This window comes from Asterias rubens, chromosome 13 (assembly GCF_902459465.1).
Source record: "Asterias rubens chromosome 13, eAstRub1.3, whole genome shotgun sequence".
In the NCBI taxonomy this organism is placed as follows: Eukaryota; Metazoa; Echinodermata; class Asteroidea; order Forcipulatida; family Asteriidae; genus Asterias; species Asterias rubens.
The window spans coordinates 6,153,305-6,167,834 of NC_047074.1; the positions used below are offsets into that span (position 1 = coordinate 6,153,305).

A 14,530-nucleotide genomic window follows, 5' to 3' on the forward strand; every position below is an offset into this window, starting at 1 on the left:
TTTTATAACAATTTCAAATTAATCAATAGAATTTGAATTTTGTTTGTATTCCAAGCAGCTATGACCTATATAGCCTATTTAAAAAAGGACTATACCATGTTCAATTAGCAATTCGTGGCTTAAAGGTGTAAAAATGACAAAAATCATACAAAATTATTTGATGACATCATCATGGCGTCATTCCACAATTTTACAAGAAATTGCCAGTATGTAACAACCTACTAGGTTTCAACATAATTGCATAATTACTTCGGGAGTTATACGACTTCAGAAAGTTCACATTTAATGCCACATCGCGTGACCCCCCCCCCCCCCATGACGTCATTGATCTGAAACTTCACACATGATGCCTGCCTGACATTTAACGTATGTGTAAACTTTGAAGTGATTCCACACACACCACACACATTGTTAAAAAGTCCATTTTGAAGAGTTTTCAACCTGTTTGTTGCGTTGTCATTTAGCCTTTGACAAAGACTCTGCTAGGGTCGAAACGTCAGGCCATTAACTATTTTTTGCATTTATACCCTAGGTCCATTTGGTTGGTAAGTTGTTTTCGCAATAATTACTAGACATGATTGTGCACAAATGCATAGCTGTTTCGCAACTAAATTTGAAATTCTTTTGTATGTAAAGTAGTTTTGACCAATCCAGCCTATACCATGTCCAGTTAGCAAAGGTGCAAAAGTGACAAAATCATTTGATGACGTCATCATGCCGTCAGTTTACAATTCAAAAGAACTTGCCAATATCTAACAACCTAATAAGATTCAACATGATCGCATCACTACTGCGGGAGTTATACGAGTTCAAAAAGTGCACCTTTAATGCCACGTCACATGACCCCCGATGACATCATTGATTCCTACACATGATACCTGCCTGACAATCAATATTTGTGTCAATTCAAAAGGGATTACACAAAACTGCACCACACACATCTTCAAAAAGTCAATTTTGAAGAGTGGAACTTCCGGTTTCGACCTGAAGTAGAGGTCATGTGAGGTCATGCACACAAAATAAAATGAAGACCTAATCTATTCCAACCAAATCCCGCTAACAAAAACCTACGGTCTTTTGTGGCTGATTTGATATAGATTTTCAAATGTTGAAAATTTAAAACATTAAGATGGCGTCACTTGACAGGTGATGGCGTCATCATGACATCATTGCTGTAGGATCATCATAGGACCATAATACCTTGCTTCACTGAAAGTTTCATTATTATTGCTCTTAAGGGAAGGTACACGTTTGGAAATTACTCAAAACAAATATTACCTTAAAAACTGACTAGGTAACGAGCATTGGAGAGCTGTTGATACATGTACACTGTAGTGTACAACATTGTGGGAATGAGATAGAGGTATTTTCTTACTAAAATAATAAAAGACTTCTAGCTAGAAGTCTTTTATTCATATCTGAAAGCACACAAATTCGCCCAACAAGGGTATTTTTTCTTTCATCATTTTCTCGCAACTTCGATGACCGATTGAGCCCAAATTTTCACAGGCTTGTTATTTTATGCTTACATGTATGATGGGATACATGTATGCCAAGTGAGAACAATGGTCTTTGACAATTACCAAACGTGTACAGTGCCTTAAAGGAAGTATGCAAACAAAGCGCGAGTACTTAATCAGGCAAATAAAAAAATAATCATAAAACTTACACAAAAACAGGAGCTGTTTCGCTGCACTATGCTACGAAACAGCTCATAATAATTTTTGTTGGTTACGGGCCTGGTCACCATTTCACCTTATCGGGTGGGGGTGGCGAGAACAAAACAATTTTAAAATGCACATAAGTAGTAATGTTGAAGGAACGCACACCTAATCGCAGTCCGGCAAGCAAATATGGCTTGTTTTCAATGTTGTTTTGCCGGACTGGAAGTGAGGTGTGTCGACCCTGGCGGAGGTGGGCTAATGTAATTAGGGCGAGCCACGCAGTGGTGAGGGGTTTGGCCCACGGCAGTGTTCGGGAGGCCCGAAGGGCCGAAACGTGGGGGGGGGGGTGTTAACATGATGCATGGCATTATGTTGAGTGGTGTTTGAAAAACACCGCAGTAGTTGTCTCACGACAGTGTAACTGAGTGCAAACCGTTATTGTTTGTACTCAGTTCGCGGTGCGTTAGTGATTTTTTAAAATCACGAAGCGCCGCAACACAAAACCACGCAGCACAAACGAGACGTCTACGTCTCGGTTGTATTTTCACGAAGTGAAAACAAAGCGGTTGATTTCCACGACGTCTGACAAGCAAGCCGTCGTGGAAGAATAAAAAGGGTTGGTCGAGGATTATAATGTGTTCGTGTACATGCGTGTATGCAGATTCAAGTTTATTTATCTCGCCCTTTGTCTCTAGTGCCATCCCGTCTTAGTAAACCGGGGTCATCATTGTATTTGGTGTTATGTATTACGAAGGAAGGCGCTTATGTCTTAACTTATTAAGTGATTAAATTCAACGGAAGCGGGTCTAAGAAAAGTGTCAAGACGCTTCTTTGGTGTGGGGTGGGGGTGAAAACAGAACCGTATTGTCAACGTAATCTTTTCACCGTATATAAAAGCTTCACATTAGACACCATACCGTACTGTTTCGGTAAAAGTGATATTTTGGGGGGTTTTTTTCTCTAGAAATTATATAAATTAATTAATAATATTTAAATCATATTATACAAATAGTTTCATCGTACATATTGATGCATTTGAAGTGATCACACGTTTTGATGATTTGATTAATAATAAGCTCACATCAGTTAATAATAATACAAAAAAGTACCCTGGTTGATTAAGCTTTGTTAAGCAACTATTATAATGTACATTATATGGTATGCAAAAGCATTTGTCTAAACAAATGATATGTTTTGAATTTGAACAGTAAAGACGATCACTTTGAAATCCCGTTTCTTTTCATTCTGAGTTTCTTGTCCAACCGTGTTCGGTACTGGGATGTGGTGTCATTGACCAATCAACTAATCGGAACGGGCACACGGACACGTATGGGAAACTTGTCCAGACGCGTTCAGGAATTGGATGTGACGTCACAGACCAATCTACTAATCAACTAATCAGAACGAGTATACGGGCACGTATGAGAAACTTGTCCAGACGCGTTCGGGAATGCGATGTGACGTCATAGACCAATCAACTAATCAGAATGGGTATACGAGCACGTATGAGAAACTTGTCCAGACATGTTCGGAAAAGGGGTGTGGCGTCCTAGAACAATCAAATAACCAGAACGAGTATACGAGCACGTATGAGAAACTTGTCCAGACGTGTTCGGAAATAGGATATGACGTCAGTTGGACGAATAAGAAACTTGTCCAGACATGTTCGGGAATGGGATGTGACGTCATACAAAGTACTCCACCACCTTATAATGATAGTAATTTATTGAACTTATTATTGCGCTATATTATTATGAGAATTAATCCATACAAAAACAACCAAATGCGTAGTTACATCAAAAATCCATTAAAAAGTTCCAGCAGTCCATTAAAAAGTTCCAGCAAATAACAAAAATCTATAAAAAGGTTACAGCAAATATCAATCAGTGAAAATAACAACAAACACATGACACTACTCCGTCCCCTTGTCACACAGCCGTCGAATTTATTAAAATCTGTGCGAACATCAGCCGCTTCCGTCGTAATTACACAAACACATGACACTTTTCCGTCCACTATTTTGGTCACACAGACGTTGAATTTAATCATAATTACACAAACACATGACACACAGCCGTTGAATTTAATCATTTAATAAGTGCAGACATAAGCGACTTCCTTCGTAATACATAACACCAAATGCAAGGGTGACACCGGCTACATAGACGGGGTAGCACTAGAGACAAAGGGCAAGATTAAAACATTTGAATCTGCAAACACACATATACATATAAACACATTCTAATCCTCGACAAACCCTTTTTATTCTTTCACGACGGCTTGTCATACGTCGTGGAATCATCCGCTTTGTTTTCACTTCGTGAAAATACAACCAAGACGTACACGTCTCGTTTGTTCTGCGTGTTTTTGTTCTGCAGCGCTTCGTGATTTTAAAAAATCACTAACGCACCGCGAACTGTACAAACAATAACGGTTTGCACTCAGTTACACTGTCGTGAGACAACTACTGCGGATTTTTTTCAAACACCATTCAACATAATGCCATGCATCATGTTAACACCCCCCTCCCCCACGTTCCGGCCCTTCGGGCCTCCCGAACACTGCCGTGGGCCCAACCCCTCACCACTGCGTGGCTCGCCCTAATTACATTAGACCACCTCCGCCAGGGTCGACACACCTCACTTCCAGTCCGGCAAAACCACATTGAAAACAAGCCATATTTGCAATCGTGAACGGTTCCTAAAACAAATAATACGTTCGCATAGTTATGGATACGTCAGTGGATGTGGCTGGAGCTCAAACAAGTCAACTGTCAACGTTGTCGTTGTAGCTAACAGCCAAAGCCTTAGCAAAAAGTGACTTGTTACATTGTATGTAAATGGCTGGTCGTGGTTTAATTTAAACTCTGACTCGACTTACACAACTCTGCTAAACCAGCTTGTGTTTGGTTTGACACAACAATAATATTACTGTGGTCAGCCGTCGATTTCACCAAATTCTTAATAACTTAGGATTAATCTTAGGACTTAGGACGAGTTAAGTTCCGTATCCATAGACGTTAGGACGCGTTGAGCACATCCTAAATTAAGATGAGTTACTTGTCCTAACTCGAGATAGGAATAAGCGTTTCGTGAAATCGGCTGCTGGTTTCACAAAACCTTTCAGCTAAAAAAAACCTATACTGGTGTTGAACTTACACAGATAGCAGAAAACCACATTGTCGTCACGAAAGGCACAGATTCCGACCGAGAAAGTTACTCCGTATTCATGGACAATGCAAAGAAAGTCAACACGGCATTGATTGCCGAATTGAGGCAAAGAGCGATTACTGACATTTACATATGTGGTCTGGCTTACGACTTCTGCGTGGGCCTTACGGCAATGGACGCCCAAAATTTCGGGTACCGGACGATGGTGATTGAGGACGCCACTAGGGGCGTGTGCCATAAGAAGATGGGAGATACAAAACAGGGATTGCTCGATGCTGGGTGTGTAGTTGGCGATACATCAGAGGTATGAACAAATTTGACTAATCATTTATCATTTCTAGAAAGTTAATCCCATCAACCATACGGTACAAACAACATAAGGGAATTTTATGTGCCTTTTTAAACAGTAAAATTTCGCTTTATATACTACTTTTCTTTGAGGTATACTTGTGGTACTTCCTAACTTTTAAACAAAGGTGTTTATTTTGTGATTTTTGCCGTTGTTACAACTCTAATCATTGTCATAATGGAGTGGACACAATACAAATCAATATACATTATTGTTGTATTAGAAGTATAACAAAAACTTCAACCTGTGTAATTCTACCAAAATAATTGACCCCTTTATGTGAAATCGCAAATCTGAGGAGAAATGAAAGACGCATTTTATGCTCGATTTTTGTTTGAGTCTGTCTGTTCATTTCACCAACAGGTCGCAGCCATGTTGTCCAAGCGGACGAGGCACCCTCGATGGGGTATGGTAGCGGCGCGTAGCGTGGCCAAAGCACGGACGCTAACAAAGGGGCAACCCGATACCGTCAAGTTGAAGGAGATACCATGTAGGGATCGGAACCAAAACGGCACATCGCTCTGTTATGATGACATTGAATTCGAGCAGGATAGCATTGAGCTGTAGGACCTGCTCAGTTTAATGTGTTATAATTGCCTAAAGCAATGTATTAAAACCCCAAAACTGGAATTAACGTTTCTTTTCTGTTTTAGATTTAAAGGATCTATGTAACTTTTGTGGGACAAAAAACACAATGTCCACAAATTTACACTAAACTTACACAGTTTGAAGATAATGATAGCACAAAAGAGGTAGGGTGCGTGCTTGTGCACGCGACGAGACATCTTTACAAATGAAACCGCAACGCGGGAGTAGTTTTATTTTATACTTTCGGAACGTAAACCGTGGGGTATTCACCCTGAAAGATGTTAGATCTGAGGCGCATGTGTTCCTCGGTGTCCGGTTTCAAATCCACAAAGAGATGAGAGTAGGGGGAACTCGTTGCGTCGCGATAGGCCTCGACCATGAATTTAGGTTTGTTCGGATACATCTGTCGTGCCAAGTGCGTGATCTGTGAAGCATCTCTGGGGTTTTTAAAGAGCACCATATAATGTGCGTTCAGACTGATTGTGCGCATTTCTTTACCCCGGTAAAACAGATTTTGCAGTATGAGTATAACCGACAGGTTGTGATGATGACTCCCCTTGGTAAAAAGTTCGGAAATCTTTTTGTTATTACCAGATTCTGACATGAGGTCGTCGATCACAACCAGGTTTCTCTTCGTTCTGTCCAAGGAGGAGAGAAGGTCGTCGGGATATCCCTCCACAAAACGAATGTCGGGGACGGTGCTGGACAACCGATCATAAGCATCCTGATAAGCCCCATAACACCATACAATATTTTGCGGAGACGGTTGAATGACATCGCCGCCCGATGGGTTCAATAGCTGCGACACAAACTGTGTTTTTCCTGATCCGGTAGGACCCGCGATGACGCAAGTGAACGGGTGTTTAAGTATGGAACTCATTTCATAAAATGAAAAACCCTTATCGACGCAACCCTCTTTTATAATTGCAACCATTTGTTGATGAAAAGCGCCCCCCCCCCCCCCACCCAAGACACACTCAAACCACCTCTTTTTAGTTTTTTGACTAAAGCGGGTCAAAGGGCGCCCCCAACTCAGCTCCAAAATTCGTTTATCTTCAGACCCAATGGTAACAAAGAGCGCCACCAACTGATGTGTTTCACCCCAATATACCCACACCAAACACCCGGCTTCTGATCATTATGACCCACCATCCCTGATGACCCCAACCATATCAAAGATCCTAGATCCCACCCAACTCCGCCCTTCACTAATTGTACTTATCTAATGTTTCCAGCCTGTTACCCCCAACGACTTTTCAGCTTTTACTTTTTATTCCAATAACCATCTTTACAAACGGAACAAAGGGCGCCCCCAATTTGATCCCCAAACAACCTCGTTTATCAAACCCCAAAGATAACAAAAGCGCCACCAACTTGTGCGTTCCACCCAATTTAAATAAAGTCACCCCCCCCCCTTCCCTTTTTCAAACACCCGGTTTATTGACCCACCATCCGTATTGACCCCACCACTATAAAAGATCCCCACCCCCTCCCTCATTAAATGTACGTAACTAATGGCCGTACCCTTATTTCAAAAGACTCTTCTTTTATACATTAAAAGTAGATACTGAGTACAAGTATATAACGCGTGAAAGACGGAAACAGTACTCTGATTCGGTGTTGTCCTTTACACTCACTTAATTGAGTCGGGTTTTTTTTATTTGTTATTATTATTTTTTTTATTTTATTAAAAATCAATTAATAACCACAATAACAATACATCAAACATCTTAGATTAAGCAATTATATTATACTGCTTATACGGTATTCATTATAAATGTACATGTATTTATTTCATCAAAGGTTAACGATAACAATTTTACAGTATTATTACAAATATGAAGTAAAACAAAACAAAACAAAACAAAGAAAGAAATTGTATACAAAATATTTAACAGCAACAATATTACTTATTTAGTTATCACTTATCTGCGATGGTTCTAATGTTTTTCACTTAGGTTGTACAATGTAACACAACGATTAATGGTATACAATAAATAACAGCTTCAATATTACTTATAAGGTATTTATCATACAATGTATTTATATCAATGTATATTTATTAAAACAATTTGTTGAATAATAATAATAATAATAATAATGTGAGTCTCTTCATATATCTAAATAGGTTGTAGAAACCCCATCGTCATCGACCTTTCGCTTCGGATAGAAATTATGTTAGGGCAGTCCTTGTCTGTTCGTATGTGAACATTGTACCGTGTTTCATAACAAAACCCTTGTTCACACCACCCCCAGAAGACCGTGTGTTTAATACGGTCATGTATTTCTGCTTTGTAAGTTGATTGTTACGTCTGTTTAATCCCTTACAACTAAACTTTTCGGTGGCTCCGAAGCAAAAGTAGGTCTTACTACACAGAGCAATTATCCCATCCCCCTCCCACTCTACTTTAAACAGCCCCGGGGTCCTCTTGTCATAATTGTACTGTTCAGGCGTGCTCTGACGCGGAAACCACAGGTGTTTTTCCCTGTGGTATTGGTCTTTCATCGCGGGTTTGATTACGTCATCGATACTGTCGCCGGTGATGGCAATAATATAGGCTGAATCTGTGTCCATCTCACACATCTGAAAATCGTGAGGATGGACAAACTTCATGAGGAAGTCGAAATAAAACTCTAGCATGCGCAATTTAGCGTACTGATAAACAAAAAAACCTATTTGAATAGGTAAGTTTAAATTTATCGTGTTTTTAAACATGTCCGCTTCATACATACCACCACCTACCGCATGAAGTGTTTTGAAGTGTTTGTCGTTAATTTGGGCGAGAGCATCGGCATCAGAACACACTTGAACGTTTAGATGTTTTAATTGGTCTGTTACGGTCTTGCCATAGGCTGAATTACCAAGTAGTTTCATCGTATCGGCAATAATAGCCTTATCCGGGTCACTATCCCCATCCCGCCTTGCCTGACTGACCCGACTACCAAACTCTTCGAAGCACGGATTGGCTTTGTATTGGATCACTTCATACACCCTCGTGACTTCCAATCCGTGCTCCAAGTACCAAGCCAAAAGCGGGGTTGCGAGGAGTAGTTTGTTCCCAAACATGCTACCGATCAGACTTCTTCTGGGTTTATTGAGTATATTCATTTCTTCGGCGTACTGCCGCATATGGTTGCCAATGTCAGCCTTGGAGATGTTCACATTTTTGAAAATGGGAGGCATCTCGGCAAAGTAATCTCTTCTTTCGGGTGGTACCCGAAGATCACATTCTACAAGACCGAAAATTGAACCATTCTTAACCCCCCTTAAAATTTGTTCCGTTGACATTGACCACGCATTAAAATACGGAAGTCTCACAGACTTCAAGAATTGTTTCAAGTCTGGATCGGTTTTCTGAGTATGTACCCACTCGCACTCCCACATTTCGACTAAATTGTAGCCAAGGTCCCGGATGTAGGAGGAGGTCTTTTGGGTCTGTTCCATAAGTTCCTTTCGTGTTTTTTTATTGACACCATTGAACTCGTTTGAATTGGCCTCGCACGTGTGACCGTGCCAAAAACAACCCTGGAACTGATAGACCGTATTGGTTTCATGACAATACCCGTCAACTCTCACGCTTCTATTGCCCACAGATTTCTCTTTGTGATTAAACTGGTGTTGAATGTGGACACCAGTTGTTTTGGCTTCCCAATCTAACCACTCGGTAGCCATAATGCCATACTTATGACTACGAACGGGTCTGAACTGATTGGTTTCATTACGCCTCACAAAGGTACCCACGGGCATTTTTTGCATAAGCGACCAGAGATAAAGGGCATTGGCATCAAACCCAACCACCTTCCTACACACTTTACCACCCCTAATTTGAGTTTTCCCGGCCTCGTGATACCTGTGGAAAATAATTGAGGGACCCCCCACGATGTTACTCCTTATTTTATGGTACAAGTCTTGATTCGGGGAATCTATTAGCGAGAAATAAACATCTTGGGGCTTGGTCAAAAACAAATGCTGAAGTGACAGACCGGGAACGGAAATGGCTGATTTGAACATGTCAATACGTTTTTGCTTATAAAACAAAAACATTTTCTCGACAGCTTCAAGAAATGGTGAAACGTCAAGGTTATTATACCACACCAAGAAATCTCTGAATGTTTTGTGCCCCTCCTCTCGCCAAACCCGTTGACAATACGCGTAGTCCTCCGCCGTAATATTACCCCCCTTAAGGTTGCTGTAAAATGCCGCATGCGGGGGCAATTCGGGCTGATCTAATTTATTTAGATCATCGACCCACTCGTAGGGGAAGAACCCCTTAGTCTGGGAGCATTCGTACGCCTTCAAAAACTTGGCGTACGAGCATCCAGGGGCCAAATAATTGGAAATGTCGAGGAATATTAGACGGTTCGTACTGATAGACATATACGAGGACGCCTTTCGTATAATGTGCAGTTGATCGTTCCCATGTAATTGTTTATATAGGTATAGTTTCATGACGTTCACGTCATACTTTCCGGAATTAAACCCAAGGACAGGAAGTTTGTGGAGATAATCTACTAATTTGTCTTTGAGTTGTTCAGCCTTGGTTTTCGGTCTTTCCTCAGGAGAAAGTCCAGACCACTCGCGCGCAAGTACCGCTTTTTGTTCCTGCATTAGTATTTCGAGGTGATCGAAAACAGATTTGAACTTCTCTTTCAAAATAGAGTACGCTTTATTACCCACCCCATGTAACCAGGCTATCATCTCGGATACTAGTTTGGCCGGATCTCCGTCTGTTACGACACAAACCGGTGTGTCGTAACCGGGAACGTTGCTAGTGAAACTAACGCTTAGTAATTCATGCTGCGCTTTGAGCCTTTTTATATCTTCGTACGCGCGCTCTACCGGTTTGAAATACACCTCAAAATCGTAGGTTGCGCGATAAGGATAGTACTTTATGTCATCATCTACCTCTATATCGGCTTCGACCAGCATGTCAAAAATAGATTCAGGTAGACGATAGCAACCACCAGGAAACTTATGCTTAACGCCTTGGTCGCATCGCGCTACGTGTGTTCTAAAATTGTCTGATCTATTACATACCTGTTGGCATTTGGGACAGGGAAACACTTGACTGTATTGGTCCATTTTCTTTATGTACGAAAAATGGGCTTCGTACAGGTTAACGTTCATGCTGTCTTTATGTTTACATGTAATTACACAAACAAAAGACACTACTCCGTTCACCTGGTCACACATCCGATGAACCTATTAAAGTCTGTAAACACAAACATTGGCGCCTTCCTTCGTAGTTACACAGACAAAAGACACTACTCCGTTCACCTTGTCACACATCCGTTGAATTTAATCACTTAATAAGTTAAGACATAAGCACCTTCCTTCGTAATACATAACACCAAATACAATGATGACCCCGGTCTACTAAGACGGGATGGCACTAGAGACAAAGGGCGAGATAAATAAACTTGAATCTGCATACACGCATGTACACGAACACATTATAATCCTCGACCAACCCTTTTTATTCTTCCACGACGGCTTGCTTGTCAGACGTCGTGGAAATCAACCGCTTTGTTTTCACTTCGTGAAAATACAACCGAGACGTAGACGTCTCGTTTGTGCTGCGTGGTTTTGTGTTGCGGCGCTTCGTGATTTTAAAAAATCACTAACGCACCGCGAACTGAGTACAAACAATAACGGTTTGCACTCAGTTACACTGTCGTGAGACAACTACTGCGGTGTTTTTCAAACACCACTCAACATAATGCCATGCATCATGTTAACACCCCCCCCCCCCACGTTTCGGCCCTTCGGGCCTCCCGAACACTGCCGTGGGCCAAACCCCTCACCACTGCGTGGCTCGCCCTAAGGCTTGCTTGTCAGACGTCGTGGAAATCAACCGCTTTGTTTTCACTTCGTGAAAATACTTTTTTGTTTTCACTTCGTGAAAATACAACCGAGACGTAGACGTCTCGTTTGTGCTGCGTGGTTTTGTGTTGCGGCGCTTCGTGATTTTAAAAAATCACTAACGCACCGCGAACTGAGTACAAACAATAACGGTTTGCACTCAGTTACACTGTCGTGAGACAACTACTGCGGTGTTTTTCAAACACCACTCAACATAATGCCATGCATCATGTTAACACCCCCCCCCCCCCCACGTTTCGGCCCTTCGGGCCTCCCGAACACTGCCGTGGGCCAAACCCCTCACCACTGCGTGGCTCGCCCTAAGGCTTGCTTGTCAGACGTCGTGGAAATCAACCGCTTTGTTTTCACTTCGTGAAAATACTTTTTTGTTTTCACTTCGTGAAAATACAACCGAGACGTAGACGTCTCGTTTGTGCTGCGTGGTTTTGTGTTGCGGCGCTTCGTGATTTTAAAAAATCACTAACGCACCGCCAACTGAGTACAAACAATAACGGTTTGCACTCAGTTACACTGTCGTGAGACAACTACTGCGGTGTTTTTCAAACACCACTCAACATAATGCCATGCATCATGTTAACACCCCCCCCCCACGTTTCGGCCCTTCGGGCCTCCCGAACACTGCCGTGGGCCAAACCCCTCACCACTGCGTGGCTCGCCCTAATTACATTAGCCCACCTCCGCCAGGGTCGACACACCTCACTTCCAGTCCGGCAAAACAACATTGAAAACAAGCCATATTTGCTTGCCGGACTGCGATTAGGTGTGCGTTCCTTCAACATTACTACTCACATAATATGAATTCTTAATTTGACTTGTATTTAATCCAAGCTCATTACTGCTGATTTATTTTACTAAACAACTTTCCAAAATCCTCAACTTTATTCTACTGTATGGTAACTAATTACAAATATATTTGGATTTTGATCAATAATTTGCTGTGGAGACAATTCTAATATCCTATAGTCATATAACCACAGACTGTTTAAGACGGTCACTGTCCAGATAGCGCTTCTCTTTAAATGGTGTGTCCACTCTTAGTTCTTAGTGTTTTGTTTTAAATCTATATAAAAGTTGAAAAATGTTGGATGTCAGTGCTTCATTGTTTTGTGTGTTCATCCATCAATTTCAAAATACGACATGTATGTCTGGTATGGTGCAAGAATCAACACATCACATGGGGTGCTTCACAAATAATATGCCTATGTACATGCAGCATATACTATGGTCATAGAATCATCAGGTTACCATTTGGTTACTATTCATGATTGAATAATTATGGGGGAAAACAGTTAAATTCATGGGACTTAAAGGAACACGTTTCCTTGAATTGGTCGAGTTGGTCTTTGAAAAGCGTTTGAAACCGTTTATTATGAAAAGCATAATATGGTTATAAAGATATTTTAAAAGTAGAATATAATGATCCACACAAGTATCACCCGAAATTACAGTGTTTTTGTTTTTCTTTCAGATCCATTTATTTCATGGCAACATCAATAGTGATAACAATGTTCAGAAAACATATAATAACTTGTACAAAGGAAAACGTAATCCAGTGAACAATAAATAGAAAATAGTTTGACGTTAACATGTAGGAAAAAGAACAGAAGAAGCAAAAGCTTTTTTTTTTTCCTCCCTAAAGACAAAGACAATTTACACAAAAACGTACACAAACAAACAAAGGGGACTTGGAAAATTATGCATGAGTGAGACTGGGCAATAGATTAATAACTACAACAAAAATTTGGTGTATTAAAATAAAAGAGATTAATATTAAGTGGTGTATAAATCAATCAAAATCTTCTTTTTACGAAATAAAAAAACACTGACTGACTGTTTTAGTTCTGCATTAAAGACACTGGACACTATTAGTAATTGTCAAAGACCAGTCTTCTCACTTGCTGTATCTCAACATATGCATAAAATAACAAACCTGTGAAAATTTGAGCTCAATCGTTCATCAAAGTTTTGAGGTAATAATGAAAGAAAAAACACCCTTGTCACATGAAGTTGTGTGCTTTCAAATGCCTGATTTCGAGACCTCAAATATTAAATCTGAGGTCTTGAAATCAAATTCAATGAAAATTACTTCTTTCTTGAAAACTACGTCACTTCAGAGGGAGTCGATTCTCACAATGTTTTATACTATCAACCTCTCCCCATTACTAGCTACCAAGTAAGGTTTTGGGCTAATAATTATTTTGAGTTATTACCAATAGTGTCCACTGCCTTTAAGACTATTCCAGTAAAGGACCCCTTGATGAAACACACTCTTTAAAACAAAACTCAGTTCTACTTTGTTTAACAAAAAGATTCCCTTTGGCTAAACCGCGGGTCTGATGAGTGTGAACTGAAACACTAGCTAAAAGAAACCTTAAATTTTAAACATAAAATTGGTTAAATTAAGAGAATGAATATCGCCAAGTTTTAAAATACTTGATGTGTTAAACCATGGGGAAGTACATGTATGTTCCAGATAACCTGCACCATGAATAATACGGATTGCTTTTTTTCTGTAACAAAAACAATTATTACAACCTAATGTAGATGAACCCCAGGCAAGAGAAGCATAATTAAAACTAGATATTCAGAGGCGATATTCAGAGTTTGTTTTAAAACAAACTCTAGGGGCTGTAACTACGAAAGGCGTTTATCTTTATACTATTGTAGTATATAGACGTGGATAAATCCAAGTTACACGCGGCTTCCTAAACACCTGAATTAAACAAGTCTTACGAAATATCTTAAATAGTTGCTTAGTTATCCTTGTGTAACTAGCTAGTTACACGAGGATAGGACAGTCTAAAACTTATTGACCGAGGTCCCTATTGTTAAATACATTGTAATGTAGATAGAGGATTGCGCAACAACATGAACA

General features: G+C 40.4%; 1 protein-coding gene across 1 annotated transcript; it reads left to right on the forward strand.

The window, feature by feature from the left end:
• The first annotated feature begins 4,892 nt into the window (after positions 1–4,892).
• On the forward strand, positions 4,893–6,490 carry LOC117298664. The gene is made up of 3 exons (XM_033781983.1): positions 4,893–5,138; positions 5,547–5,673; positions 6,366–6,490. Exons 1-3 carry the CDS (start codon positions 4,893–4,895, stop codon positions 6,488–6,490), a joined length of 498 nt encoding a protein of 165 aa, XP_033637874.1.
• The last annotated feature ends 8,040 nt before the right edge of the window (positions 6,491–14,530 follow it).

Bases quoted from the DNA above. Each gene is read 5' to 3' on its own strand.
- LOC117298664 (XM_033781983.1), top strand. From the start codon at position 4,893: ATGGACAATGCAAAGAAAGTCAACACGGCATTGATTGCCGAATTGAGG. The intron at 5,139-5,546 runs GTATGAACAAAT...TTTCACCAACAG, and splicing joins TAGTTGGCGATACATCAGAG to GTCGCAGCCATGTTGTCCAA. The intron at 5,674-6,365 runs GTAGGGATCGGA...TGTTATTACCAG, and splicing joins CAAGTTGAAGGAGATACCAT to ATTCTGACATGAGGTCGTCG.